The sequence below is a fragment of the Engraulis encrasicolus genome, chromosome 21 (genome assembly GCF_034702125.1).
Source record: "Engraulis encrasicolus isolate BLACKSEA-1 chromosome 21, IST_EnEncr_1.0, whole genome shotgun sequence".
In the NCBI taxonomy this organism is placed as follows: domain Eukaryota; kingdom Metazoa; phylum Chordata; class Actinopteri; order Clupeiformes; family Engraulidae; genus Engraulis; species Engraulis encrasicolus.
Window position 1 is genome coordinate 23,817,925 of NC_085877.1, and position 27,200 is coordinate 23,845,124.

The window sequence follows — 27,200 nt, forward strand, 5'->3', positions numbered from 1 at the left end:
GGTTGGTATGGGTCTGTATGTTGTTTTAGGAGTGTGGCTGGCTGTGTGTCAGAGAGATGCGCTGTGTAGTAGGCTGACCTTCATTCTCCACCACCACCACCTCCTCCTCCACCTCCTCTTCCTCCTATTGGAGGTTTGTTGAGAATGAGGGAGAGGGATGGACGAATAGAAAGTGTCTCTACGGGAGTTTAGGGAGTGTAGTGGCTGTGTGTGTCAGAGGGATGTGCTGTAGGCAGACCTCCAAGTAGACAGACCTGGCACTTCTTTTTCTTTTTCCTTCTCCTCCTCCTCCTCCTCCTCCTCCTCCTCTTCCTCCCCCTTCTTGGTGGGGTTTCTGGGTAAGCGAGGAAGGCTAAGGGACGGGGTTGTCATCGGGATGGGCATTTTGCGAGTGTCTGTGGGGAGTGTGGTGGCTGTGTGTCAAAGGGACGTGCTCCTGCTCATCCTCCTCCTCCTCCTCCTCCTCCTCCTCCTCTTGGTAAATGGTAAATGTCTCTGTGGGAGTTTTGGGAGTGTGGTGGCTGTGTGTCAAAGGGGCGTGCTGTCCAGTAGGCCCACCTGCTCTTCATCCTCCTCCTCCTCCTCCTCCATCACCTCCTCCGCCTCCTCCTCCTCTTGGTAAATGGTAAGTGTCTCTGTGGGAGTTTTGGGGAGTGTGGTGGCTGTGTGTCAAAGGGACGTGCTGTCCAGTAGGCGGACCTGCTCTTCCTCATCCTCCTCCTCCTCCCTCCACTGCCGCCGCCTCTGACGCTTTTTCTTGCCGTAGCAGCTGGCGAGGAGGAAGGAGGGCACTAGTTGAACATGATGTTGTCGGGGTCTTGGTCGGCCATCTGGGCCATGTGCCGCAGGATATCTTTTTTGGTGATGATGCCCAGGAGACGCCTACAGAGATGTAAAGGGGGTAGGAGGAGAGAGACAAGGAGGAGGAGGGAGGGAGAGAGAGGAGGAGGAGGGGTGGAGGAGGAGGATGGAGGGAGAGAGAGACGAGGAGGAGGGAGGGAGGGAGAAGGAGGGATAGAGAGAGGAGGGAAGAGGGAGAGAGAGAGAGAGAGGAGGGATGGAGAGCGAGAGGAGGAGGAGGGAGAGAGAGACAAGGATGAGGAGGGAGGGAGAGAGACGATGAGGAGGAGGGGGGAAGGAGAGAGGAAGAAGGAGGGAGAGAAAGACGAGGAGGAGGGATAGAGAGATGAGGGAGGGAGAGAGAGACATGGAGGAGGGAGGGAGAGAGAGATGAAGATAAGGGAGAGAGGGACGAGAAGGAGGGAGGGAGAGAGAGGGAGGGAGGGAGGGAGAGAGAGAGACGCGGAGGAGGTAAGGAGAGAGACGAGGAGGAGGAGAAGGAGAAGGAAGAGAGAGATGGATACAGAGGAAGAGGGGAAAGGAGAGATAGAGACAAGGAAGCATGGAGGGAAGAAGAGACATAGGGAGGGATGGAGAGAGATGAAGACAAGGGGGCAGGGAGAGAGGGAGGGAAAGAGAGAGAAAGAGGGAAAGAGGGACAAGGAAAGACACAAAGGAGAGCAGCAGAGGAAGAGAGAGAATACCACGAAAAACAGAGTCAAAGAGAGAGGAATAGAGAGGGATAAAAAAGGGGGGAGACAGAGAAACAGATAAGAAAAAAGAGAAAAAAGATTGATACACACAGAGAGAAAGACAGAAACACACACAGAGAGAGATAGAGAGACGGAGAGAACAGAAAGAGAGAGAGGAGAAACAAAAAAAGAAAAGGAAGGATGGGAGGGAGGAGTAAAGGAGGTATACAAAACAAAATGAAGGGAGAGAAAAGAGAAAGTATTCATTAGTACAGTAACGGCGTTAAAATGTGGAACTGTGGAAGGTCGGCTGACTGTGGAAGGTCGGCTGTTGCGGTAGAAGAATTGTGGAACCAAGTTTCTGTTGGCAGGTGCAAAAGCTACAAACCTTGGCTGGAATTTCAGAATCAATTGGTTGTATTACCCTTTCTGTTTTATTTGTTTGTTTGTTTGTTTGTTTGGCCTATGGTCAGACTGCTAAACATGGCCCCAAATATCAAACGTCTGCCACTGTTGCTCTCAAATACCAATGCCAAAGCCAATTTAGCTTTCCTCTTCAATGAACCACAGAGAATGGGTCTGATTGACAAAATGTAACGTGGTATCACAAACAGTAATGTTGGGCATTTTTGTTCCATTGAGAGGGGAAATTGTGCAGATCCCCTGTGCATGGGGTTCAGGACAAAGGCAAATTTAGGTGAATGGTTGAGAGGTCCGCACACTTGAAATCATTTGTATCTTCATTCAATCACATTTTTTATTTCTATGTCACCCCCTCCAGCGTCAGAGAAGTTGAGGATAGACCAAGTGGCAGTTGTGTGTCATGTGTAGCAACAAGCTGGCACCATGTTTACTGCTGTATCCTTTAGCCAAGCCTAATGCAGTACCTGCACATCTGCCAACACAAACACCAGGCACAGATGGAAGCGGTGGAAGACCGGGTGGAGAGAGAAGAGAGAGAGAGACGAAAGGAAACTCGGAGGGGGAGAGAGAGAGAGAGAGAGAGAGAGAGAGAGAGAGAGAGAGAGAGAGAGAGAGAGAGAGAGAGAGAGAGAGAGAGAGAAAAAACACAGCCAGCGGGCCAGGCAGTGAGGTGAGGATGTTTGTTTGTGTGAGTGTTTGTGTTTGCATGTGTGTGAGTGTGTGTTCTGAGAATGATTTCCACTGGAGGATGGTACAGACAGACAGAAGCTGGAACAAGGAGGTTCAGTACACACTGAGAGATGTAAATGCACGCGCACACACACGTACAGTACATAAGCACACACACACATACATACCACCACCTACTTGTGAGTTTTCATGCATTCTCAAGACCAGATTAGGTCTAGCTCAATTCCACATATCAGCCCTGGTAAACTATGCAAACGGTTAGCTAGTAGAAAATGTCTTTCGTAATTTCAAATTTGAACGCTCCCAAACTTGGATATGTGTGTGTCTTGAGTGTAAAACAAGGTGGCCCTCTAGTGTTTACCAGTCAAATTACATGTATTTCAGTATATGTTCTCCTCACGCATATTGAATGACGACTTTGTGCTATAGAAATACTTTCGATTGATTGATTTTGCTGTTTATTTTGCTATTTCCCAATAAATGACATCAGAGGAGTGAAACCTAAGAGCAGTCAAAAGAAGAAATCCAACCATACATTAATCTCACACTAAACTGTGGGATACTTATTAGCTAACCAAACAGGTCAAGTGTCAATCAGAGACCGATCACCTGTGCTGATGTCCACTGGTGGATTTGATGAAGTGATGAAGTACATTGCACTTTCTGAGCTTTAGGTTTCGTAGTTCTGATCAAAATGGGAACTAATTGCAAATGGGAACGATAAATGTGCATATGCATGTACCAGTGTGTGTGTGTGTGTGTATGTGTGTGTGTGTGTGTGTGTGTGTGTGTGTGTGTGTGTGTGTGCGTGCGCGCGCGCATGTGTGCATGTGTGTGTGTGCGCGCATGCGTGCGTGTGCGTGTGTGTGTGTGTGTGTGTGTGTGCGTGTTATTAAATGTGCATGCTACTCTACTGAAAGTATTACAGGGTTAGAACAGAACACTAGTGAAGGAGGCATTGAAACATCCAATCAGAGATCAGAGGAAGAGACAACCAGCCAGAAAATGAGAGGTGTTGGAGGAATTGGAGATACAGTATGTGTGTGAATGTCTGTTTGGTTATGGGGGTTGTCTGTTGGGCATTGTATCATTTTTTTCACCCCTCAATCACTCAGTCACTTGTCAATCACACACGGTACTCTAATGTCCCAACACACAGACACACACCCCTCCACACAGAGGACTTGACAATGGTTGCTAAGGCAAGAGGGAACTGGCTCTATGTGATGGGTGGCTTGGGAAATAATAATAATTAAAAAAAATAAGATGGAAGGAAAAGGAAAATAGTGCCAAAACTAAAAACCACAAGTGTCAATCCCGCCTTCAGAAAGTAAGTGATCCCTGCCAAATACAGTATTTGACATATCCCGAAACATGTTAATTAACTATGTTAACTTGCTAATCATCTCATCTCATCTCATCTCAACTTGCTAATTAGCTATGTTAATTAGCATATTGGTTATGTTAATGTAAAATAGCACCGCTCAGTATTTTTTTCCAAACTTCAGATGATGTTTCAGTGGTTCACCATTATCGTAAGAAGTGTTGCTTTAAAGGTAAAATTCTGTGTGAATCATAGCCTTATTACAATCCTGCTGTTTGTGATTGGAATAACAACAGAAAAATATTTGCACAATAAAGACCAAAACATGGACTGACAACTAACACTTAGGTTTTAGGTTCATTTTCAGGTGTATGCCCATTACAGTTATTGCCAGCTGTTGATTTGTTATTTGGTGCATGCTGCTCCAAATGCTCTTCCAATTACTGAAATCACATTTTAAAAAATCATTCTTTTCCCCCACAAGCCGCACCCCGTAACCTTGAAAACGACACAACTATGGGGATCGACTCAAACTTCGACTCAAACTTCTTCTCCATTTCTTCTATTATACACAGGCAGAAGACATACTTTCTTCACGGGACTGACACCTGTATGGAAAAACTACACACTACAAGAAAGGAGGAGTAGGAGTAGGTGGAAGATGTTGCTGCTAGCATGCTACCGCTAGCAATGCAATGCTACCGCTAGTGCTACTCGCTAGAGTTACTCGCCAATTGTGCACAAGGCCGCGCTACACGTGCCGGCGGTCAGTGGTCATCGATCTGTAGTGGGGCCCAGCAGCGAGTAGAGATTTTGATTGCCAGCAAAAAGAAAACAAATAAAAATAGGACATGAGTCATTGACTTTGGGGTAGGTGTTAGGGTTATTTTGTACAAATAAGGTAGGTAGGTAAACAAGGTGCTTAGCATGCTATCCACAGAGCTAAAAATGAACAAATACATAACTACATAACTGACGTTACTGTAAGTATAGTCTATTGTCAGGACATTGTAATGTCCCTTATTGAAGTGTAAGACCCTGTGTTAGAAGGAGAATAGGCTAATGAGAATATCTATGCTTATGGTGCTAGGTGGCGGTGCTACGTCACACAATGCTAGTGGGAAAGTCTAATTTCTTCAATCGTGTATTACAGCAGGGGTTGTCTATCCTTTACACACGAGTACCTCTCTTTTGATGACGCAACGTCACTATAATACAGGTAGAATTCCCAGAAACACCCAAGAGTTTAAGACCCAAGACCAACGCAAAAGCTGCAAAGCCCGGAATCCCAGTGCAAAGTGAATGGGCACGATCGTGATGAAGCAGTGCTGCTTTTGCTAGGCAGTGGGCATGTGCACTTTGCCAGTTGGATGCATTCTGGTTAGAATTTTCTAACCACAATGTATCCAACTGCCAAAGTGTGCATGCCCAGTGCCTAGCAAAAGCAGCACTGCTTCATCATGATCGTGCCCAATGTCTTTATTAACATCATCCTTGCTAACAACACCCTGACTGCCTACACTCAAGCCGCGATTGGCTGATGTGGTGGTCACTATGGCTGGGAGGGGAAAAACAGCCAATCATATGTACTTATTTCATATTTCCCATTCTGGCCCCGTTTCTCCAAAGCATCATTTCTAACCAGTTAGCAACTTAGTAGGTTGCCAATGGGAAATTGCAGTGCAACAACCCAAGTAAGTTGTTAACTTGGTTAGCAACGACGCTGTCGAGAAAAGCAACCCTGTTCTGTACTTTTACTTCGATTCATTTGAAACTTCCCTCTAGTTTCATGCGTCCCATCTAAGAGGAGTAGGAGGGGCCTACTAGACCGTGCGGGAGTGGTCTGCCTGTCATGGGCAAAGGGGTAGAGCTAATCACCAGAGGCTCCGCCTGCTCCTTGAGCTCCTCCAGGTGTGCTAAAATATTCTTCTTTGTGATGATTCCCAACACAATCCTGCAACACACACACACCAACGACACACACACAAAGACAGACACACAGGCTCAGCAACACAAAAGAAACAAATAACAACAAAACAACTAAATGCAGACAAAACAATAAAATAAACAACAAAATGCAGACAAAACATGTTAAAGTAAACACAAAAAGGCAAGCAAAATCATAAGACGTAAGATTAACTCAACAACAGAGGAAACATAAAAAACAATTAGGCTACAAATTATCATTGCTTAAGTTAGTACATTAAGTTGTTAAAAAGCATAGTGGGCTGAGATTCAAGGAAAAAAGAAACTTGTAAGCACTAGAGTTTTGGTAAACCGGGGAGGGAATGCAAAAAATCATGACAAAGTGAGGAATCAGAAGTGCGTAAGAAATTGTGTTGACGTGGGACTGCCCATACATCTCCTGTGGAATACTATCCTGAGGGGTTCTTACTGCATGCAGTACTTATTCAAATTCCAGTCTGTGCAAATGTAGGTAAAGGGCAAAAAAAAACGAATTAGAATCTCAAAAATCCTTTTTGAACTTTCAGTATCTGAAACGTTTCAAGCCACCTGGCAAGCCAGACTAAAACATGACATTTTAAGTCTGGAATCAAACGGTTCAGGGCAATGAGTATGACCAAACTGTTTTTGTTGTGGTTCAAATTGCTTCTTCACTGCCTGAGACAACGCTATGACCAATCAAACGACCACTTTTTGTAGCCGTAGCCATTCTCTCACAAGGACCTCTCACAAGGACCATGACTAGACCAACTCGGCAGGCAAAACATATTTTTGGCCGCTAGCTAGGCGGGTTCATCAAGTTTACTACTAAGCTATGAATGGAGTGAAATTTGAGCATTAAGCTCAAAGTAGTCATCGATCAAGAGGTTTCCATAACGTGAAGCAAGTGTCTTCAGGAGAGTAGGGAGCAGCAGCAGCAGCAGCAGCAGCAGCAGCAGCGTGAGCTCTGATCAACCTCAGAGACAGTGTAGAGCTTAGCATGCAAGAGCCATGCAACAGCATTAGTGTCCAGACTTGGTGTTTGTGTGTACGTGCGTATGTATGTTTGTGTGCATGCTTTCGTAATGTACTGTATGTAGGCCTATTGTATGCAAGTGTGTATGGTTGTGTGCATGTCTTTGTACCCTATTCATGTGTATATGTGCATGTATGTTTGTGACTGTATGTGTTCACATATGTGTGTCACTGCATACGTGTGTGTGTGTGTGTGTGTGTGTGTGTGTGTGTGTGTGTGTGTACATGTGTGCGCACGTGTTTGTGGAGAAGAGAGAGAGAGAGAGAGAGAGAGAGAGAGAGAGAGAGAGAGAGAGAGAGAGAGAGAGAGAGAGAGAGAGAGTATCACATGTGTACATCAATCTACTGTACCACACACAGCGCCAGACACGGGTGCATCTCTGGCGACAACGGGTAACATGGCGGTGGCGAGCGGATGATGAGAGAGACAAGACAGAAGAGGAAGGAAGGAGAGAGAGATCATCTCCATGCAATAAGGAAACTTCCTTCCTCTTTGTTTCTTTGTTCAAGACATTTCCCTTCCCCACAAAATAAGGTTTAAGTGATACTGTGCCATTTTTGGAAATGCGTTCATTTTATAGTCCCCTTGAGTTAACTGATAGAGTTGTATCTTTCTCCTGAAGTTTCAGCCATTCGCTGAGTCTGGCAGTGCAAATTCTATATCCAAGCTAGCAATTTACATTGAATAATATGAGACCAGCAGACACCCTTGCCTTATGGTTCCATTTTGTTTCTCCATCCGAAAACCATAGACCCATGGTTATATACATACGTTATATATATATCGTTGTGGGTGACAAGGCAATATCTGAGTCCCACCCTACCCCTTAAAGGGGTATGCCACTATTTTGGGGCTTAATACAGTTAAAATCGTTGGCTGGGGTTTATAAAGGTGGTAAAGTGTCTTATTTTTCATGTTAAACGTTGTCTTGCTGTAAGACCAGTTAAAAGAGGGAATATGTCGCTAAGCTAGTGAAAGTCAATGGATCCGTGTAGCATTGTAGCATGCTACACGGATCTATTGACTTTCACTAGCTTAGCGACATGCTCCCTCTTTTAACTTGTCTTAAAGCAAGACAACGGCTTACATACAAAATAAGACACTTTACCACCTTTATAAACCCTGGCCAACGATTTTAACTGTATTAAGCCCCAAAATAGTGGCATACCCATTACACCCACCAGACCACCCTACACCCACCCACTAACCCAGTGTTTCCCAACCTTTTTTGTCTTGTGTACCCCCCGATGCCTTTTCGTTGTGCCATGAGTACCCCATAACTTCTGTTCTATATTGCTTTCTCTATCCCAAAGTAACTATGCTCCATACATTTGTAAAAAAATACATTTCTGCAAGTACCCCCTGCAGTGTGCTCGCGTACCCCTAGTGGTACATGTACCCCTGGTTGGGAAACACTGCACTAACCTACCTAACCCCCAACTCCCACCCACTGGCCCTCCAGCCCCACTGGGCCCCCTTGCCCCCGCCGCGTGGCCCAGGATGACCTTACCCGTTGTGGGTGACCAGGCACTGGCGGAGGCCCAGCTTGCGGAAGATGTCCACCACGATCTCCATGGGCGTGTGGTCGGTGACGGTGAAGGGACTCATGTCCAGGATGGAGCGCAGCTTGAGCGGCCGCGGGCTGTCGGCGGGCAGTGTGGGCGCGTGCTGCGTGAAGTAGACGCGCGAGTTCAGCATGATGCCCTCCTGCTTACGCCGCGCGTTCTCTGGAAAAGGCGGAGGAGGAGGAGGGGGGGTAGAAAAGAAAAGACCGGGAGAAGGGGAGGGGGAGGGAAAGAGAAAGAAACAGAGACAGAGAGATACAGATTAATGCAGGGACTACACTGGATGCATTGAGTGAAGTACTGAAGATGTGCGAGTTCAACATGATCCGCTCCTGGTGAGAGAGTACCAAAAATGACCATTGTCTGATTCTAGTGAGATTACTTCTTAACCAAAGACCAAAGACCAGTTGGTACCATTCAGTTTTTGGTACCAGCATCCAGTTGAATCATACGTGCTAGAAACTTACATCACCTCAGAGCCTCAGACACCGACTGGAAGAAATCTAGGACAGGTGTACAATGAGCATATTGAAAAAAATGGTAGAGGTGTAAAATTTGTGTAAAATGGTGGACTGTTCCTACAACTGTATCAGGTAGTGAGCATGTGGTTACCGATGGCGATGGTGATGTCCCTGCGTAGGGCGAAGCCCACCAGCCGCTGGGACTCCTTGGAGACGATGACGGGGAAGCCATTATAGCTCGTCTGGCTGATCACCGTCTGAAGCTCCGCTAGCGTCAGGTCATCCTGAGAGAGGAGGGGGATAGAGGGAGAGAAGGAGGGGCGAGAGAAGGACAGGTGGGGAGAGAGAGAGAGAGAGAGAGAGAGAGAGAGAGAGAGAGAGAGAGAGAGAGAGAGAGAGAGAGAGAGAGAGAGAGAAGAGTAGGAGAGAGAGAGAGAGAGAGAGAGAGAGAGAGAGAGAGAGAGAGAGAGAGAGAAAGAGTAGGAGAGAGAGAGAGAGGAGAGAGAGAGAGAGAGAGAGAGAGAGAGAGGAGAGAGAGAGAGAGAGAGGTGAGACAAGGTGGGGATAAAAGAGGAAAAAGTAAGAAAGTTGGAGGGATAGAAAGGGATAAATGGAGAGAAAAAGATAACAATAGAGGTTATGGCAACAAAATGTACCACAAAGAAGAAATAAAAGAGGTGCATTCCAATTCAGACCAGTGAAAACATTTATCTGATTTGGAACAGTAAGTGGCACACTAATTTGGCTTTTTCTCGGAGAGCAGAAAGCACAGAGCATAGATACAGTACTATAAATATCTATTACAGCTATCTACAGAATATAACAGAGTGATTCTCCTCATCTGTGTGCACTCTGAGTGGGGGATTTGAGATCTAGAGACAGAGAGAGAGCGAGTGAAGAAGAAACAGGGAGAGAGGAAGAAGCACGGTCATGGACGTGGTTCCACTCCTCACCTGTGTGAGCACGGCGAGCGGCGGGTCGGACCGGCGTGGCCGCATGACGTCGCGCGCCAGCGTGGTGTGGGTGAACTCCTCCTTGGCGTCAAGGAAGGGGTAGCCGTTGAGGCGGATGTGCGCCTCGTAGATGCCCTCGCGCCCAAACGCGTCGCCCACCCACTTGCTGGTCATCACCGCCGCCATCAGGGGCACGATGTACTCCAGGCCGCCCGTCAGCTCGAACACGATGACCACCAGCGAGACGGTCATGCGCGTCACGCCACCTAGGGGTGCGGAGGGGAATAACTCATTATAGTTAGATAGGGAGCCCCACCCTTAGACCAGGGATAGGCCAAATATGCTCGACGTTACATTTGGTGTGATAGCCACCTGGCTCATGGTAGCCAATACGAAATGTTTTGATCATGAATATTCATCAATGTAGAAACAAGAAACTGTCGGGACTTTGCTCAGCACACAGAGTTAAGCTCAACTTTCTTGTGCAGTGCATATTCGATTATATTTTCAGAATGTGCCACTATCCAGTTTTTAGTCACAAATGGCTCCCGACCCAACTCACCGAGGCAGGCTGCGGCCCCCACCATGGCGTAGAGTCCTGGCGTGATGCAGTCTGCGCCCACCTCGCACCACTCCTTGAAGAGGAACCAGTCGTGGTGGTAGTACGCCAGCTGCTCCATCACGATGCCCACGATGCGCCCCGCTATGGCCCCAATCGCCATGCTGGGGATGAACAGACCCGACGGCACCTGGCAGAGGAGGAGAGAAGGGGAGAAAGAGACAAGAAATTAATATAACGGTGCGATGAGTCCCCATTGGGGATGAACAGACCAAAAGGCACCTGGCGGAGGAGAGAGGGGAAGAGAGAGAAAAAAGATGAATAAAAAGGTGCAATGTGGCCCGTTGGGAATGAACAGACCCACAGGCACCTGGAGGAGGAGAGAGGGAAGGGGTAGAAAGAGAAAGAATAGATGGAAAAGGTGTGATGTGGACCGTTGGGGATGAACAGACCCTATGGAAGGGGAAGGGGGAGAGAGCAGAGAGGTTCAAAAGTCGTTTATTGGACCAATGTCAATGAATTTATTAAATGAAAAGAAAGAAAGAAAGAAAGAAAGAAAGAAAGAAAGAAAGAAAGAAAGAAAGAGGAATTAATGGAGGACACGAACGGGTAAAGAAGCAAGATGAGGAAATAATGAAAGAAAGAAAGAAAGAAAGAAAGAAAGAAAGAAAGAAAGAAAGAAAGAAAGAAAGAAAGAAAGACAGGAAGGAAGAAAGAAAAGGTAAGGTAAGAAGGCAGAAAGACAGACAGAAAAAATAAAATAAAGGAGAGCAATAGAGGAAGAACACAGAAGAGAGGAGAGAACAGTGAGGTGTTGAAAACATGTTGAATGGTAAAAGGAACTCCACCAAGAGAGAGAGACTGCCAACAAGACATAATTATGATTATGAATGGCTCCAACCATGTAATTAACTTACTGCACTGATAAGAGTGATGAAAACAGCATGACAATAGAGACGCCAACACCGCAGTAATAATCCACAAAGGCACTTCCAACTTGGCTCTCCTCTCCGAATAAGCAGTCAATGATCACTCACTGTTCATCTATGTATTCATACATCCATTTTTCCCCCAAAGTATATTTTCTATCCTATTTCTACCCTTTAACAATATATGTCAACATCATGGCACAGAGCAACCTACCTTGAGGCTGAAGGTGAGTATGTTCACGATGACCCTGAAAACCCATACCAGGTCTAAGGCCAGAGCGTTGAAGGGGGGAGCTCTACCTTATATATATGGGTTCTAAGTGTTTATCAACACAATGTTATGAGGAGGGGCAAGACACTGGCAGCCACCCACGTGACCTAATTTTTTGACCCACAGCGATTTCCAACAATCAGAGGTTGAGTTGTGCGCAGCTAGTTTAATGCAGTCAGGTTATAAACAAAATGTAGAACCCATGTATAGCGCCTGCCTAAATGTGTGGCATTATGGGAAGTGAAGTTTGTATATCCATACCCAACAACCAGAAGGTCAAGTGTACACACAGCAGAGCATATAGCTACCATCTAAATAATCATCTTTATCCAACCACATCTCATATAATATACAACGCGTTCCAAAGTCATTTGCATTATAATTTGGAACACGACGTAAGCTTAAGCAGCCAAGTGGCCAAGTAGTCAGACAGACACAGTAAAGCAACCAACCATCACCAGTAGCTCTTTGAGTGCCATGGACTTGAAAACGCGCCTTTTCAGAATGTATGGCACAGTGCCAAAGACTTGATATCAAGTCAATTGCGTTTTTTATGGGGGGTGGGGCCTAACACGTTGATCTGGTATGTTTGTTGTTCACATGGACAAAGAACTAAATTTTTTATGGCTCTTGAAAAAACACTCAAACACTCAAACATCTTAGATGATCCTACACTGAACTATCTATACCTACTGTATATACGCAAGCCACCAACGTTCATGCAGTTAACAATGTCGAAACGGTATCCACTGACCTTGAGGCCGAAGGTGAATATGGTCATGACGACCTTGAAGACCAGCGCCAGGCCCAGCTGCCACATGGCCGAGTAGACGCCCGGCGTGGAGGCCTGGTTGCCGGCGGCGTCCACGTAGGCGGCGGTGCCGTTCATCTTGGTCCGGTACTGGCAGAGCTGGGAGGACTCCAGGGGGCCGCAGTCGGTGAAGAGCTCCTTGATGAGCTCGCTGGTGTTCTGGCGCGTGTAGGGGTTGGGGAAGGCCACCAGGGCGGTGACGGCCGTCACGGTGATGACCTCCAGCACCGGGTACTTGCCGAAGCGCGTGGACTTGCGGCGCCGGCACCAGGCGATGTTGGCCCGGATGAAGAAGGCGCCCCACAGGCCGCCGAACACGCCCAGCAGGATGAAGGGGAACAGCTCAAACAGGTACCTGGAGAGGGAAGGGGGGAGAGAGAGAGAGAGAGAGAGAGAGAGAGAGAGAGAGAGAGAGAGAGAGAGAGAGAGAAAGAAAGAGAGAGAGAGAGAAGCAAAGGGGCAGAAAAAACAGAGAGAAAGAGATAGTGGGGAAGAGGGAAAGAGAGACAAAGGGCAGAGAGAGAAAGAGAGTATGTGAGTGAGTGATGGGGCATTTATTTGCTTACCTGATTTAGCAACTATGTCTATTTAATGGCCAACAATTTTGCATTAAGTAAAAAACAAACCAACAGCAACAATCTTCTATAATAACAATCTCCACTACAGTAACAAATAAGCTAAAAGCCAGATGAGGGGAAAGAGTTTGAGTAGGTACCAGGGCGTGTGGTACTCCACATAGAACAGCACCAGTCGGCTGTTGCCAAAGGGGTTGATGGAGCGCAGCACGAAGGCAGCCACCAGCGCCGCGAAGAAGGAACGCCACAGGGTCTTCAGAGGGAAGTAATAACTCACCTGGAGGGAGAGAGAGAATAGAGAGGGATGAGAAGAGAGAGAGAGAGAGAGAGAGAGAGAGAGAGAGAGAGAGAGAGAGAGAGAGAGAGAGAGAGAGAGAGGGGAGAGAGGGGAGAGAGAGAGGGGGGGTGAGAAGAGGGAGGAAGGGAATGGGGGAAAGAAGAAGGTAAAGGTAAAGGGGTTGATGGAGCGCAGCACGAAGGCAGCCACCAGCACAGCGAAGAAGGAGCGCTACAGGATCTTCAAGGGGAAGTAGTAACTCACATGGAGGGAGAGAGAGAGAGAGAGATGAGAGAGAGAGAGTCGGGGGGGGGAGAGATGAGTGAGGCCTTCAGGGGAAAGTAGTAGCTCACCTGGAGGGAGGGAGAGAATAAGAGAATAGAGGGGGATGAGAACGAGGAATGAAACAAAGAACAGGAGGGAGGAAGAGGAGGAAATAGCGGAAGAGAAGAAGGGAAGAGTGACAAGTTCATCGGAGAGCGGAAGAGGCTCTTCAGAAGGAAGCAGCTTGTCTGGCGCACAAGAGAAGAAAGAGAGATGAGACGAAGAAGAGAGAGAAAGAGAGATGAGACGAAGAAGAGAGAGAAAGAGAGATGAGACGAAGAAGAGAGAGAAAGGGAAAGAGGGGAGGGAGGAGGAGAAGGAGAAGCAGGGAAGTAGGAAGGCGATGATGAAGGAGCACCACATGGTCTTAAGAGGGAAGCAGTAGCTCACCTGGAAGAAGAGATGGAAGAGGGCAATGAGAGAGAGGAGAAAAAGAAGGAGGAGGAGAAGGGAAGACGGAAGGCAAGTATAACTGCCGCCACTAAGTTGAGGAAGAGTGGAGCGCTACAGGAAAGTAGGAGGGAGAGAGAGAGAGAGAGAGAGAGAGAGAGAGAGAGAGAGAGAGAGAGAGAGAGATAGAGAGAGAGAGAGAGAGAGAAAGAGGGAGAGAGAGAGAGAGAGAGAGAGAGAGAGAGAGAGAGAGAGAGAGAGAGAGAGACCTGCCAACAAAGAGAGGTAGAAGCCAAAAAAGAGGCTGAAAGAGTGGAGGGGGAGACGGCGATAAACAAAAGAGACACCGGACAGAGCGACATAACAGCCGCCTATTCCAGAGACAAAGGCACTGAGGCACAGTGCTGCTCTGAAACATTAATGGCAGTAAGGAAACACCATCAACAGCACTCTCTGGGTCGCCATCTTATTCCCCAGCAATCTCTATCTTGCCTTGGAAATGTCAACATAACATGTACTGTACAACGTGTATTAGTCAGGGGATTACAGTAGGTCCGGAAGATGATGGTGATTAATTTCTCATGATTACAGTTACATTGTGACAGAACACTGTATGTGGGAGTGTAAAAATGAATGCTAATTAATTAAAATGAGTTATTAAACTAAACTAAAAAAATAAACAAACAAGTGTCTGAGTTGATATCAAGACAGTCTTCCCTGGCCTAGTCTGAAGTGGACCAGTTTGCCTTCCATAATTAAAATGAATGTTATGTTGGGTAGAGTCAATTAGTCAGAGTCTGTGTGGATGTGTGTATTTGTGTCAGAGGAGATGAGCGGAACAGCGAAAAGGTGTGTGAGGCAGTGTGAGAAAGTGTGTGTGTGTATGACACTGACTGAATGTGTGAAAGTGAATAAGTGAGTGTGTCTGATTGTGAATAGGTCAATTTAGAGAGGGAAAGAGACAGAGAGAGTATGTGTGCATGCGTAAGTCAGTAATGTAAATGTGTGTGTGTGTGTGTGTGTGTGTGTGTGTGTGTGTGTGTGTGTGTGTGTGTGTGTGTGTGTGTGTGTGTGTGTAGAGTAGAGTAACATTTTTCAAAAAAGAGAGAGACTGTGTGCGTGCCAAGTCAATAATATAAATGAATGTGTGTGTGTGTGTGTGTGTGTGTGTGTGTGTGTGTGTGTGTGTGTGTGTGTGTGTGTGTGTGTGTGTGTGTGTGTGTGTGTGTGTGTGTGTGTGTGTGTTTGTTACTAACCTCCTCCAGACTGAAGAGGACCCCTCCAATGGGCGCCCCAAAAGCCACCGACACACCTGCTGCTGAGGCTGCAGACAACACCTGGATAGCACACACACACGTACACGCACACACACACGCACACACACACGTCAGCAAAATATTTTTTATTTTTTGGAGGAAGAAGATCATTCATTTTGCAAGACATCCCCTGACATATTCATCAATTCATCTAGCCGCAATGAAAGCAGGTTCATACAAACGTCTCCAAACTACTAACTAACCACTACTACACCGCATGGCCATCTTCTCACACCCATCTCTCTTCTTGTCTTCTTGGCCTCGTTTTTACTACAGCCTGAAGACGAAGACCTCCCTAGCTTTATGTGTGTGTGTGTGTGTGTGTGTGTGTGTGTGTGTGTGTGTGTGTGTGTGTGTGTGTGTGTGTGTGTGTGTGTGCGTGCGTGCGTGCGTGCGTGTACCTCTCTCTTCTTGGCCTCGTTCTTGCTGTACTTGGGGAAGAGGTAGCTGAAGATGTTTCCGCAGCAGCAGGCCACATGCACCAGCGGGCCCTCCTTGCCCAGGCTGAGGCCCGACGCCACCGCCAGCACCAGTGTCATCGTCTTGATCATCAGCGTCCACTTGCCCAGGTAGCCGCGGATGATGAAGCCACTCAGGATCGTCTTGATCTGACGGAGGGGAGGGGGAGAAGAAGCGAAGTATACGTTTTTATTAGTAATAAGTTCTTACATTATCAGGTGACCAGCGTCTTGCTCATCAGTGTCCATTTGGGTGATGAAACCACTAAGGATGGTCTTGATCTGGAGAAATAATGTATAAATAAGTAGTATTCATTATTTGTACGGTGATATGGGTTATTGTGTCATCGTCTTCATCATCTGTGTCCACACTTGCCAAGTTAGTCTGAGTATCTTGAGAAAAATATCAAAATAAATAATTAATAAAAATAATAATAAAATAATTGAGTCGAGTGGGGGGGGGGGGGTTTAAGTTGCGTCTGTGGGTAGGTTTAAGAAACTGCAGGTGCTCATCGGTGTCCAGGAATACATGTATAGAGCAGATAAAGAGGCCGAGGCACTCTGAGGTGAAGTTAAAAGTCCTCTATTACATACATCTGTCCCACTCAGAGTAATAAAGGACTTTTAACTTCACTTCAGAGTGCCTCAGACCCTCTCTCTGCTCTCTACAGAAAAAAAATAATTATTTGTTAAGACTTAGTGATTCAGTGATGGTCTTAACCACCAAAGTCCACTTCACCAGGTAGCCTTGGATTGTCAGAATTGACTGGGGAAAGGAACGGTGTGGAGGACACAGTCTTCATTATCACGTTATGTTTTTTCCCTATCATTTTGAAAAAAGAAGGCAAGAAAGATAAACAAGAAGAAAGCTAAGGAGCTGGCACCAGCAGAGGGAAAGAGGGAGTTCCTTATCTGATGTCAGATTGACCTTATTCGGGCTCAGGCTGTAGTGTACTGTGCCGTACTGTGCTGTGCTGTGCTGTCCTTTTGGCTTTCCAAGGTGTTCCTGCTTTGGCATTTACCCAGCTGAGCTGCTTCACTGGATTCACTCACGCTTGTAAGTACTAGGCACTGCAAATTTAGTTGGAGATCGCTTCTTTTTCTATAAATTACTGGCTTGTTTTATTGTAGAGAGAGAAAACGATGTGCATCAGATGTGTTTGTGTTACAAACAACCCATGCTATCTTACTTTTGGAAAGGCTGACTATGATTGTAGAAATCCCCTCACAGACCACTTGAAATCTCACAGACCACCAGTGGTCCCCTTTGAAAACCACTGGCCTATGCACTGGCCATCCTCACTGTTTTTTCCACTTTACAAGCACATTTGCCACTTAAGGACTTGCAACTGTGGACCCTCTGACAGAAAAAAAAGAAATCTCAACCATATCACAGTCCTCTGTGAGCCACTGACTTCACTGGCCCTGAACTAACCCTTTTCCGGGTGTTCGCTAAGCACAAACATCCAGTGACTGATCTCCTGCCGTTGCCCTGGAGATGTCGAGCTTGATTTTTTTCTTCTTTTTTTAAATATCATGAGGCCAACTCTTTTTTTTCCCCCTTCTATTTTTTTTAACTGAATGACGAGGGGTTGTTATGGTTACCGAGAGGGACCTTTAGAAGGGTGCCATTTTGCTTCGATTTTGTCAGCATTCACCTTGAATGGCATTTAAATGAACTGCTAGCTAGATACACAGCTAGTCACAAGGTTATTATTATGGTGTTAGGAAAGGTACAGTTTGCTACTGTTAAACATGGTCAATACCCAGAGAGATTCAATATGTCGTGTCAGTGAATTATCAGTGATTTCACCAAACAAATGAAACAAACTGTCTGCATGGTTGACATTTTGGTCTTGCTGAGAGGACACACGCAATATTTGTCCTGTTTCACACAATGCATCATGCTTCACTTCTCACATCATCTCCACTTGGGTTGCATCTGCCCTGCACTACATCTGGAGACCACAAGGGGGAGCACCTGCTGACAACAATCAGTATGCATTTCAATCATTACAATCAAAAAGCTAAGAAGTTTATTCTTACGACTATTATTTAAATTCTAAATCTAAGTCTAAGTCTACATGTACACATTCAATGTCTAGAAGAATACCAATACATTGAGACATATTAGTTTGTCATGAATGAGTTTTTCATATCAAACACCATTCAAATGCTGAACAATGTTTTTTTTGTAAAGTTTTTCACACAGATACCCGGATTTCTCACATTACACAAACAAATCTTTGGTTGGTATTTGAAGAACCATGACGCACTCCAACTAAGCATGGTTCCACATTGGAATGCAGAAATACAGCATCAAACCTACAGAAAAGCAGAAATACTAAACCTACTCCCTATTCCCTTCTTCCCATATTCGTCTTTCCACAAGTCAGGTTGACTGAGCCCCTTCCTCAATTCGACATTTCCCGATTCTAATCCCTAAAGGAAAAAGGTTGAGTCAAAACGCTGCCTGGTAGAGTTCCTGGTGCCTGTCTGCCTGCTTGCTTGGCTACTGAGATCCAGCCACTGCTGTACATTCCAAAGCCTGATCATAAGGCCCTGTGTTACCCAAGATTGAGGCCAGCGAGTTGAAAGTTTAATCTTACATGTGTGTGAGGAAATCCTTCCTAATGACAGTGGCAGACACTGGCAGCTCAGGGGGGAAGCTGGGTAACACGTAACACCTGAGGTACTGCTACGATACGTACGCAGTTGATGGTAGCACTGCACATTATGTCCAACTGTACTACGTAAATGTGCGTGTTAACAACATTCTAATGCTTGTTCCCATAATTCAGTCTACAATCTTAAAAAGTCCCAATAATGCTTTGAATGAGTAATTGCATTCAAGTGTGTGTTTGTGTATCTGTGTATGTTTGAGAGTTTATATGCGTGTGTGTGTGTGTGTGTGTGTGTGTGTGTGTGTGTGTGTGTGTGTGTGTGTGTGTGTGTGTGTGTGTGTGTGTGTGTGTGTGTGTGGGTGTGTGTGCGTGCGTGCGTGCGCGTGTGTGTCCGCAACTCCGCATGCATGCATGCATGCCTGTGTTAGTCCACATCTCCAATGCCTTACCTCAGGGATCCCCGATCCACAGGCGTAGGGTGCGAACACCTTGACCAGGCAGACGGCCAGGAAGGCGAAGGACAGCGCCCAGTAGATGTACATGAAGTAGTTCATGATATAGGAGCCAGGGCCCTGGTGGAGGAGGAGGAGGAGGAGGAGAGGCACAGAATGACAAAATTGCAGTCATGCATAGTAGCTACGAAGACACAAGGTTGCAGTTTTTTTTGCACGTTTGCAATTACAAGTTTGATCAAGCAAATGTAGACTTGAAATACAGTCCATAGGTTTACAAAAGAGAAAGCACTTGACAGGGCCCAGTAGATGCACATGAAATAGTTTATGATGTAGGAGCCAGGGCCCTGGAGGAGGAGGAGGAGGAGGAGGAGGATGAGGAGGATGAGGAGGAGGAGGAGGAGGAGAAGGAGGAGGAGGAGAAGGAGGAGGAGGAGGAGGAGGATAGGCATAAGAACAGAGAGCACACAATTACAGCCATGCATGATTGCATCTTTTGTGTGTTTAGATATTTTACACTATGTAGATCCTATCTTTCCACCTTAGTTTATTAATTTATCTTTTACCGCCTCCCTTATTTAAATGTTTTTTTTCAATGTATGTGCAAGTGTGTGCTGCTACTGCTACTACTACATTTGCAATTTCAAGTTTGACTAAGCAAATGTATACTTGAAACACAGTACATGGGTGTTGGGTTACTGAAGTTCACATGTACAAAAGAGAAAAACAATGCCGTGGTGAAGAGCCAGAGAAACGCATTTACAAACGGGACTAACCACCAGCTTGCTCGCCTTCCTGTCTATCAATATAGTATGTGTCCTGTCTGTCCACAAGCCCATCTGTATGTCAGTCCATTGGCCTTTCGTGTTTGTCCACCACCCTGTCAGTCAGTCAGTCTGTCTGTCTGTCCTTCTGCCTGACTCTCCACCCGTCTCTCAGTCAACCAGTCTATCCATCCGTCCGTCCGTCCGTGTGTCAGTCAGTCAGTCCCTCCTACCTAGGCCTGTCCCAAGGAGCCCTTTTGTCTCCACTCTGCCTGCCTCTGTGTATCTGTCCCCCCACTACACAATGTGTATAGCTGGCAATGTGTCTGTCTGTCCCTCCATCCAATCTGTCTGGGCATATTAGTCCATCCTACCACAACCTATCCCAGTATTAGCTCCACCAGCAGTGGGGGCACCTGTATTTCCTTTGCCTGCCTCTCTGTCTATTCGTCCCCCATCGGCCCATCTGTCCAGTCAGTTAGTGTGACAGTCTTTCCATCTCCATACCTCTGCTTGTCCCAGGATGAGCTCGGACTAGGTCTTCCGCTGGGGGCACTTGTCTCTACCCTGTGCATATGTGCATAGTGTGTGTGTGTGTGTGTGTGTGTGTGTGTGTGTGTGTGTGTGTGTGTGTGTGTGTGTGTGTGTGTGTGTGTGTGTGTGTACCTCTGCCTGTCCCAGTATCAGCTCAGCCCATGTCTTCGACTGGGGGCACTTGTCTCTAACCTCTGTGTTTGTTTGTGTTTGTGTGTGTGTGTGTGTGTGTGTGTGTGTGTGTGTGTGTGTGTGTGTGTGTGTGTGTGTGTGTGTGTGTGTGTGTGTGTGTGTGTGTGTGTGTGTGTGTGTGTGTATACCTCTGCCTGTCCCAATATGAGCTCGGCCCATGTCTTCCACTGGGGGCAATTGTCTCGCTCGGCGAAGGTGGTCTCGTTGGAGCCCCAGCAGCACTGCTCGTGGTTGAACCACATGGCACTCAGGCACACGCCCTCCTTGATGTCGTTCAACCAGTCAGCCGCAATGTCTATCACGCCCGCCAGTGCCCCTGCAGGAGTGGAGGAGGAATAGATTTTGAGTTTTGACTTTCATTCATTTTTACAAGGGAAAGTGTAGAAATTAAACATTATCCTTGCAGCCAGCACAGATGTCTATAGCAGTTTATAGGACTACATGCTAATTATCCGCCTATTGTCCCTTGGCCGGTGGATGTAATACATAAAAGCATAGATAAAAATGTACAGGAAAACATCACATTTGTCATTAGAACAGTTTGGATGGATGGATGGATGGATGGATGGATGGATGGATGGATCGATGTAGAGAGAGAGAGATGAAGTGAGGGAGGTTTGGATACGGATGGATGAAAAGAGATGGATGGAGGGATGGAAGGGGAGGGTGGAAGTGAAAGGAGGCATAAAGGAGGTGAAATGGGGGGATGGAGGAGTGGAGGAGGAATTGAGGAAGGGATGGATGATAAATTATTGGTGGAAATTATAGGTGGAAGGGGGGTGAAGGAGAGAAGACAGTGTAAGGGGGGGTTGATGGAGAGAGTAATGCAGGAATAGTGTTGTCACGATACCAATATTTTGGTAACGGTACCTGTATCAACATGTATTTCGGTACTTTTTGGTACTAAAAAAAAAAAAAACGAATAAAATATTGTAACGATTCTATGTCCTGTAATGCAATATTTTTCCAGCTCCCTGTACAAACTCCCGGAAAGTACGAGTATTGGAACACACCATCTGTGTCTCCCTCCGAGTAAATGAGCTAGTTCTCTCGTAACCTAGCATGTTTAGCTAACTTGCTACAGCCAAAGAGGCAATTTTACAGGATGGATTCACAAAGCAATCAAAAATAATGTCACTTGTGCAAATTCTGCATACAGTTTAGCATGATACTATTCCAACTGTAAGTTAAATGTACAAATAAGAGTGCTAAGCAATCGCTAACGCTAACCGCTATTCAGTAGCTGCAGCAGCTGTTGTCGTTTGCCTCATTGTTGCATACCGGTACTTTTCAAACGCAGTATAGTCGGCCTACCGTTTCAAATGCCTTAGTACCGTGGTACTTTTTTAATACCGGTATACCGTGCAACCCTATGCAGGAAGGGACAAAAAGACAGAGAGATGGATAGGGATGGATGAAAAGATAAATGAATGAAGAGAGAGATATATGGACGGATGGAAGGAATGACACAGCAGGTGGAAATGAGAGAAGGATGCAGAAAGGAGGAGAACAGGAGAACAGATGGCAGTTCTGTGATTGTGCTACATGCCAGCTTGTCATCACCCTCTGAAGTCTGCCTGTTAGATTAAAGATGGCAGCTTAATGAATCCACTTCATCCAGCCGGCCAATCTAAATGACACCTCAATGTCTCCAAAAATTTGACTACAATCATGCGTTATGACATGTTTCTTTTCAGTGGAGGCATAGAGAGCATCTCTCCATCTCTCTTCCTCCATAACACTTCTCTATCTATTCCGCCATCCCAGCAACAGCTTCATTTTCTTTTTATACAGGCATAGTAACACACACACACACACACACACACACACACACACACACACACACACACACACACACACACACACACACACACACACACACACACACACACACACACACACACACACACACACACAGACATGTTACATCATACTAACAGCTTTAGCCTCTTGTCCAAAAAGTGTCTGTTACTAAGTGCCAACCAAAGCAGGGCACAACCATGGGTCTTTTTCATGCGACGTCAGAAAACCTTCTGACACTGAACATTTCAATGCATTCCAAGAAGCCATAATAAATGTTGCATTCAATGGAATAGCTATGTATATCTAGCTATGCCACTCTCTTCTGCTTCACACCTTGACCGAGGCAGAAAAGCAAGGCACAGAAACAAGCATACACACACGCGCGCCGCCCGCACACATGCACGCACGCACAGCCTATTTATCTCTAGCTGCTGTAGACACTAGTGAAACACACACACACACCTGCACTGTCCCTGGGGATACATGATGGAAGCAGTGATCACACGGCCGCACTGTCAGCCTGTTTTAAGCCATTTAAAGTTGGCCCCTGCACACACACACACTGACAAACATGCGCGCATGCGCACACACACACACACACACACACACGCGCGCACATGTACGCGCGCACGCACACACACACACACACACAAACTGTTTCTGAGTGCTGTTCAGGTGCGAAAGGAGATGACCTCTGACGGAAGCGTCCTCCACCCGCCCGCACTGTGGACCCATTCAGGCCAGACGCTTAACTTAATTGGAGCCCTGTTGAGCTCGTTAGGCTGGTTAGCCGGGAAATTTGTGGAAGATTTGATTTTATTATGGTGCGGGACAGTTTCCAGGAAGCACAGAGAGAGGATAGGACTGGAGAGGGACAGTGCGAAGTGTGTGTGTGTGTGTGTATGTGTGTGTGTGCCATAGCTTACAGACAGAAGTTGGTCTGGCAATTGTCTCATGTTTCACTGTGCATCTGCCTGTAGGGTTGTGTGTGTGTGTGTGTGTGTGTGTGTGTGTGTGTGTGTGTGTGTGTGTGTGTGTGTGTGTGTGTGTGTGTGTGTGTGTGTGTGTGTGTGTGTGTGTGTGTGTGTGTGTGTGTGTGTGTGTGTGTGTGTGTGTGTGTGTGTGTGTGCGATGATCTACCTGAGGCCAGTCCAGTGAGAGTGACCACTAGCCATCCTGACCAGGCGTCGTAAAGGCTCTTGGTAAACTCCCACGCCGACTCCTTCTTCTTACTGTTGATCTGTTAAACACACAAACACATTTTGCCTCTTTATTTGATTTGACATTTATATATTTATAACTGATATGCAGCTTAAGAGAATCCAAACTTTCCAAGCCTTTACAATATTAAAAAGACCGGTTCACTGCGTGTTAAAAAACGATAAAAGTGACACACGCACACACACTTTACTTCCTTAATTGAATTGAATTGAACTGAGCTTCATCACAGCAGAATCCAAACGTTCCACATTTTAACGGTATTTAAAAGATCCGCTCAATGAATGTTTTAAGAAAATGAGGCAAAATGCAGTGAATTATTTGGCTTGCTTCACAGTCCACAGATTTGAGCATTTGCGTATCCATAGAGAGAGGCAGCTTCAGTGTGCACTAGAGGATGACATTTTTCAGGAATTCCCTTGGGTCCCGCGGGATTCCCGCGGGTGGGAGTCAAAATTTTAAAGATGAGCGGGAGCGGGCAGGAGCGGGAATAAAAATGAATGGGAGCGGGCAGGAGCGGGAATAAAAATGAATGAGAGCGGGAACGCTCGCTTATTTTTTCATTCAAAAAGCCTATGAAACGGGAGTGGGATTGATTTTGAGTGGGAGTGGGCAGGATTGGGAAACATTGGGTTGGGACGGGATGGGATTGTTTCTTTTACTCCAGTCCGGGACGGGACGGGATGGGATTTTTTTTCTGGGACCGGGATGGGATGGGAATGAAAATCCACTCCCGTGTCATGCTCTAGTGTGCACACAACACAATGCAACTGTGCCATCTCATAGTCTCTCTCAACCACACACACAACCACGACCCAAGACCCACGAACACACACACACAGACACGCAGACACACACACACACACACAGACAGACAGACAGACACACACACACACACACACACACACAGTCTCTCTTTCACATACACTAGGGCTGTGACGATATTGAATCGAATCGTCATTAATCGTGATGCGCAGATATTGTATCGCGATACAAGGGCGCAGTATTGTGACGTGTCCTTTCAAAGTTCTGTTACCCTTTGTCCAGAAAACAAGGCCGACAGGCGGACAACAGATGCGTCCCTCTATGCCAGTTCCAACTATGCCATCCCCCCCCCCCCCCCACCCCCCCCCCCCCCCCCCCCCAAACGCCCCCCTGGCCTCCTCCTAGCCTGTCAACGCCCCCCGAGGATGTACTTTTTGTTTATTGGTCATCATGGACACTCCAAATATTGTGGCAGGCAGCAAAATGGCGAGACATGGCTTTATTTTTTGCAGTTTAGGGTATAATAAGCTTATCATTCTTGGATTTGGAAAAGAACCATAGGCTATGATTTGAAATTTCACATAGCCTAGATGAAGTGAACATTACAAATTACCAGACATTTATTAGGCCTAACAACCTTTAGTATCACGCCATTTCAGCATTATGTGCATGTGGGAAAGAATCTAAACATCGACAAATAATAAATAAATAAAACCGTTTGGGTGAATCATGCGCTTACCGGTATGTACTTTTTTTCAATACCAGATTCACCGTCGAGGCACAAAGCAGTGAAACTCAATTACCCAGAATGCTGCACGTGAGCTCTCTGGTGATTCTGGAAAACAAACATGGCGGCAACTCGCTTTACTACCTTAATAATGTGTTAATCCGACGCTAGATTTCTTAACTGATGAAAATCGAAGGCAGAAATCAACATTGTAGTGTCTAAATATGAGGTCGATTGGTCTATTTGTGGCGTACATCACGATCGGCTGAGTTGTTGGCCTCACGTTTGTCAGTTAGCCTGTGGCTAGGCTACTTTTCGCCAACGTTAGCATCCGGTTTAGTATAGAATGCTTGCACGCATTCGCTCCGGTCCAAAATGGCAAGTCTGCCGCCTTGTGGCCACAGGTAGGAACAATTGAAGGAATGCGTTTCAGACACAATTGAAGGAATGCGTTTCAGACGGACGGACGGACGGACGGACGGACGGACAGACAGACCCTCTTATAGAGATGCTGGGACGCATCTAAAAACCCACATGATATGATGTGATAATGATTTGAAGCTTGGAAGCACTATCATATTAGCCTTTTGCAACCTATTCTACGTATAAACCATCATAGTTTTATTTTTATTGCATAATGTTGGCAAAGGTGAAAAAGAAAATTAATGAAGTAAATATTGCAATGCATCGTAAAAATACATGTATTGCAATGCTTCGTGATAGTATCGCATCGTGGTATGTGTATCGTGATGCGCATCGAATCGTGAACTCCTTTCAAATACCCACCCCTAACACACACACACTTTCAATTTCACACACACTCATTCTCTATATCTCTCTCAAACACACACACACCTAACTGACAGCCTCTCAGCAGTTAAAGCAGGAAGTGTAAAGCCAGCTTCATCTCTCATCTCCAACTCACTATCTCTTCTGCTTTCCACGAACACACTACACAGGGAAGGCCACCTGGCCTCGGGGATACCAGATATTCAAATACTCGCGCACGCACGCACAAGCGACATCTAATAGCAGAGACTTGCAGTAATGTTTACATCGCTTAGGGTTTGCTGCAGGAGAAGGAGCTCAGCCTACCTCTGATGCTGGTTGTGCTGTACCACCAGAAAGAGAGAGAGAGAGAGAGAGAGAGAGAGAGAGAGAGAGAGAGAGAGAGAGAGAGAGAGAGAGAGAGAGAGAGAGAGAGAGAGAAGAAGAAAAGAAAAGAAAGACAGAAAAAGAGCAACTTTCCTGACACACACACGCACACACACACACACACTCTTTCAAAAATCCAAAATTCAACATCTTCACTACATCTGCTTACTCAGAACCAAAGAGACAAACCACACACACACCCCCTTCTGAGTACACACACACTCTACATCTCTCTCCAACACACATTGAGTCTCTCTTTCTCGCTCGCATGCACATGCACACACACAGATTGTCACTGGAGACCTTGAGGACTTTCCATTGTACCAAACCACCAGACACACACACACACACACACACACACACACACACACACACACACACACACACACACACACACACACGTCTTTGAGAAGCAAACTGAAAGAGTTCATCTTACCACATGACACCAATGAAGCACCAACAAACTACCCAGCCAAACAAATCTACATTGTTCCTACAGAATAATGTATGTCAATGAGAGAGTGTACACAGTCAAGCGTGCGTGCTTGCGTGCATGCGTTCACACAGAATTCCGCGGTCTCTCCAATTAGTGAGAGCAAGCAACAACTCTCTTCAATACTTTTAATATACTATATTTTATATCTACATTTATATATTTTTGCGATGAATAATAAAACCAAATACTTCTCCTGGTCGACTTCATTTCATTTTGTAATAAAAACAAGGTGTCCCTCCAACGGCATACGTTTGCTGCCTGGTTGGAGGATGCTCTCCTTGAGTCATGTCTGGGGTGTAGGCCTATTACTTTCAAAATACATCCAAAATTCAAAATAAGGATAAGAAAGAAAGAAAGAAAGAAAGACAGAAAAAAGAAAGGGCTTGTTTTGCATTTTCCTCCTGTCTGTGAATGTTACATTTTGAGGCTCCTCAACCACGATGGTCAAAACAGTGCCACTGAGCATGAAAAGTGTACAAAGTTGTACCCTCCAAATTTGGACCGTTCTTTGTAGGCCACTTAGTATCTACCCTACTTCAGGTAGCTGGAATTCAAACAGAGTAAAGGGCGGGTTATGCTTCCTACTTGTGCCACAGAGTGAGCTTGTCGCAGCCATGATGCAGTTAATTTTG

The 27,200-nt window shown here is 46.1% G+C and overlaps 1 protein-coding gene across 1 annotated transcript in view; it reads right to left on the reverse strand.

The window, feature by feature from the left end:
* Positions 1 to 283: 283 nt before the first annotated feature.
* Positions 284 to 27,200, reverse strand: part of clcn3 (chloride channel 3) — a 61,962-nt gene continuing 35,045 nt past the window's right edge. Inside the window, exons 3-15 of the mRNA XM_063186432.1 lie at positions 23,348 to 23,447; positions 20,533 to 20,720; positions 18,912 to 19,034; positions 15,782 to 15,988; positions 15,321 to 15,401; positions 13,214 to 13,350; positions 12,442 to 12,853; positions 10,491 to 10,677; positions 9,929 to 10,194; positions 9,127 to 9,259; positions 8,460 to 8,676; positions 5,848 to 5,923; positions 284 to 882 (exon numbers count right to left, since the gene is read on the reverse strand). Coding sequence (XP_063042502.1) covers positions 670 to 882; positions 5,848 to 5,923; positions 8,460 to 8,676; positions 9,127 to 9,259; positions 9,929 to 10,194; positions 10,491 to 10,677; positions 12,442 to 12,853; positions 13,214 to 13,350; positions 15,321 to 15,401; positions 15,782 to 15,988; positions 18,912 to 19,034; positions 20,533 to 20,720; positions 23,348 to 23,447 — 2,340 coding nt within the window. The 3' untranslated portion in view covers positions 284 to 669. The remainder of the gene's footprint in view (positions 883 to 5,847; positions 5,924 to 8,459; positions 8,677 to 9,126; positions 9,260 to 9,928; positions 10,195 to 10,490; positions 10,678 to 12,441; positions 12,854 to 13,213; positions 13,351 to 15,320; positions 15,402 to 15,781; positions 15,989 to 18,911; positions 19,035 to 20,532; positions 20,721 to 23,347; positions 23,448 to 27,200) is intronic.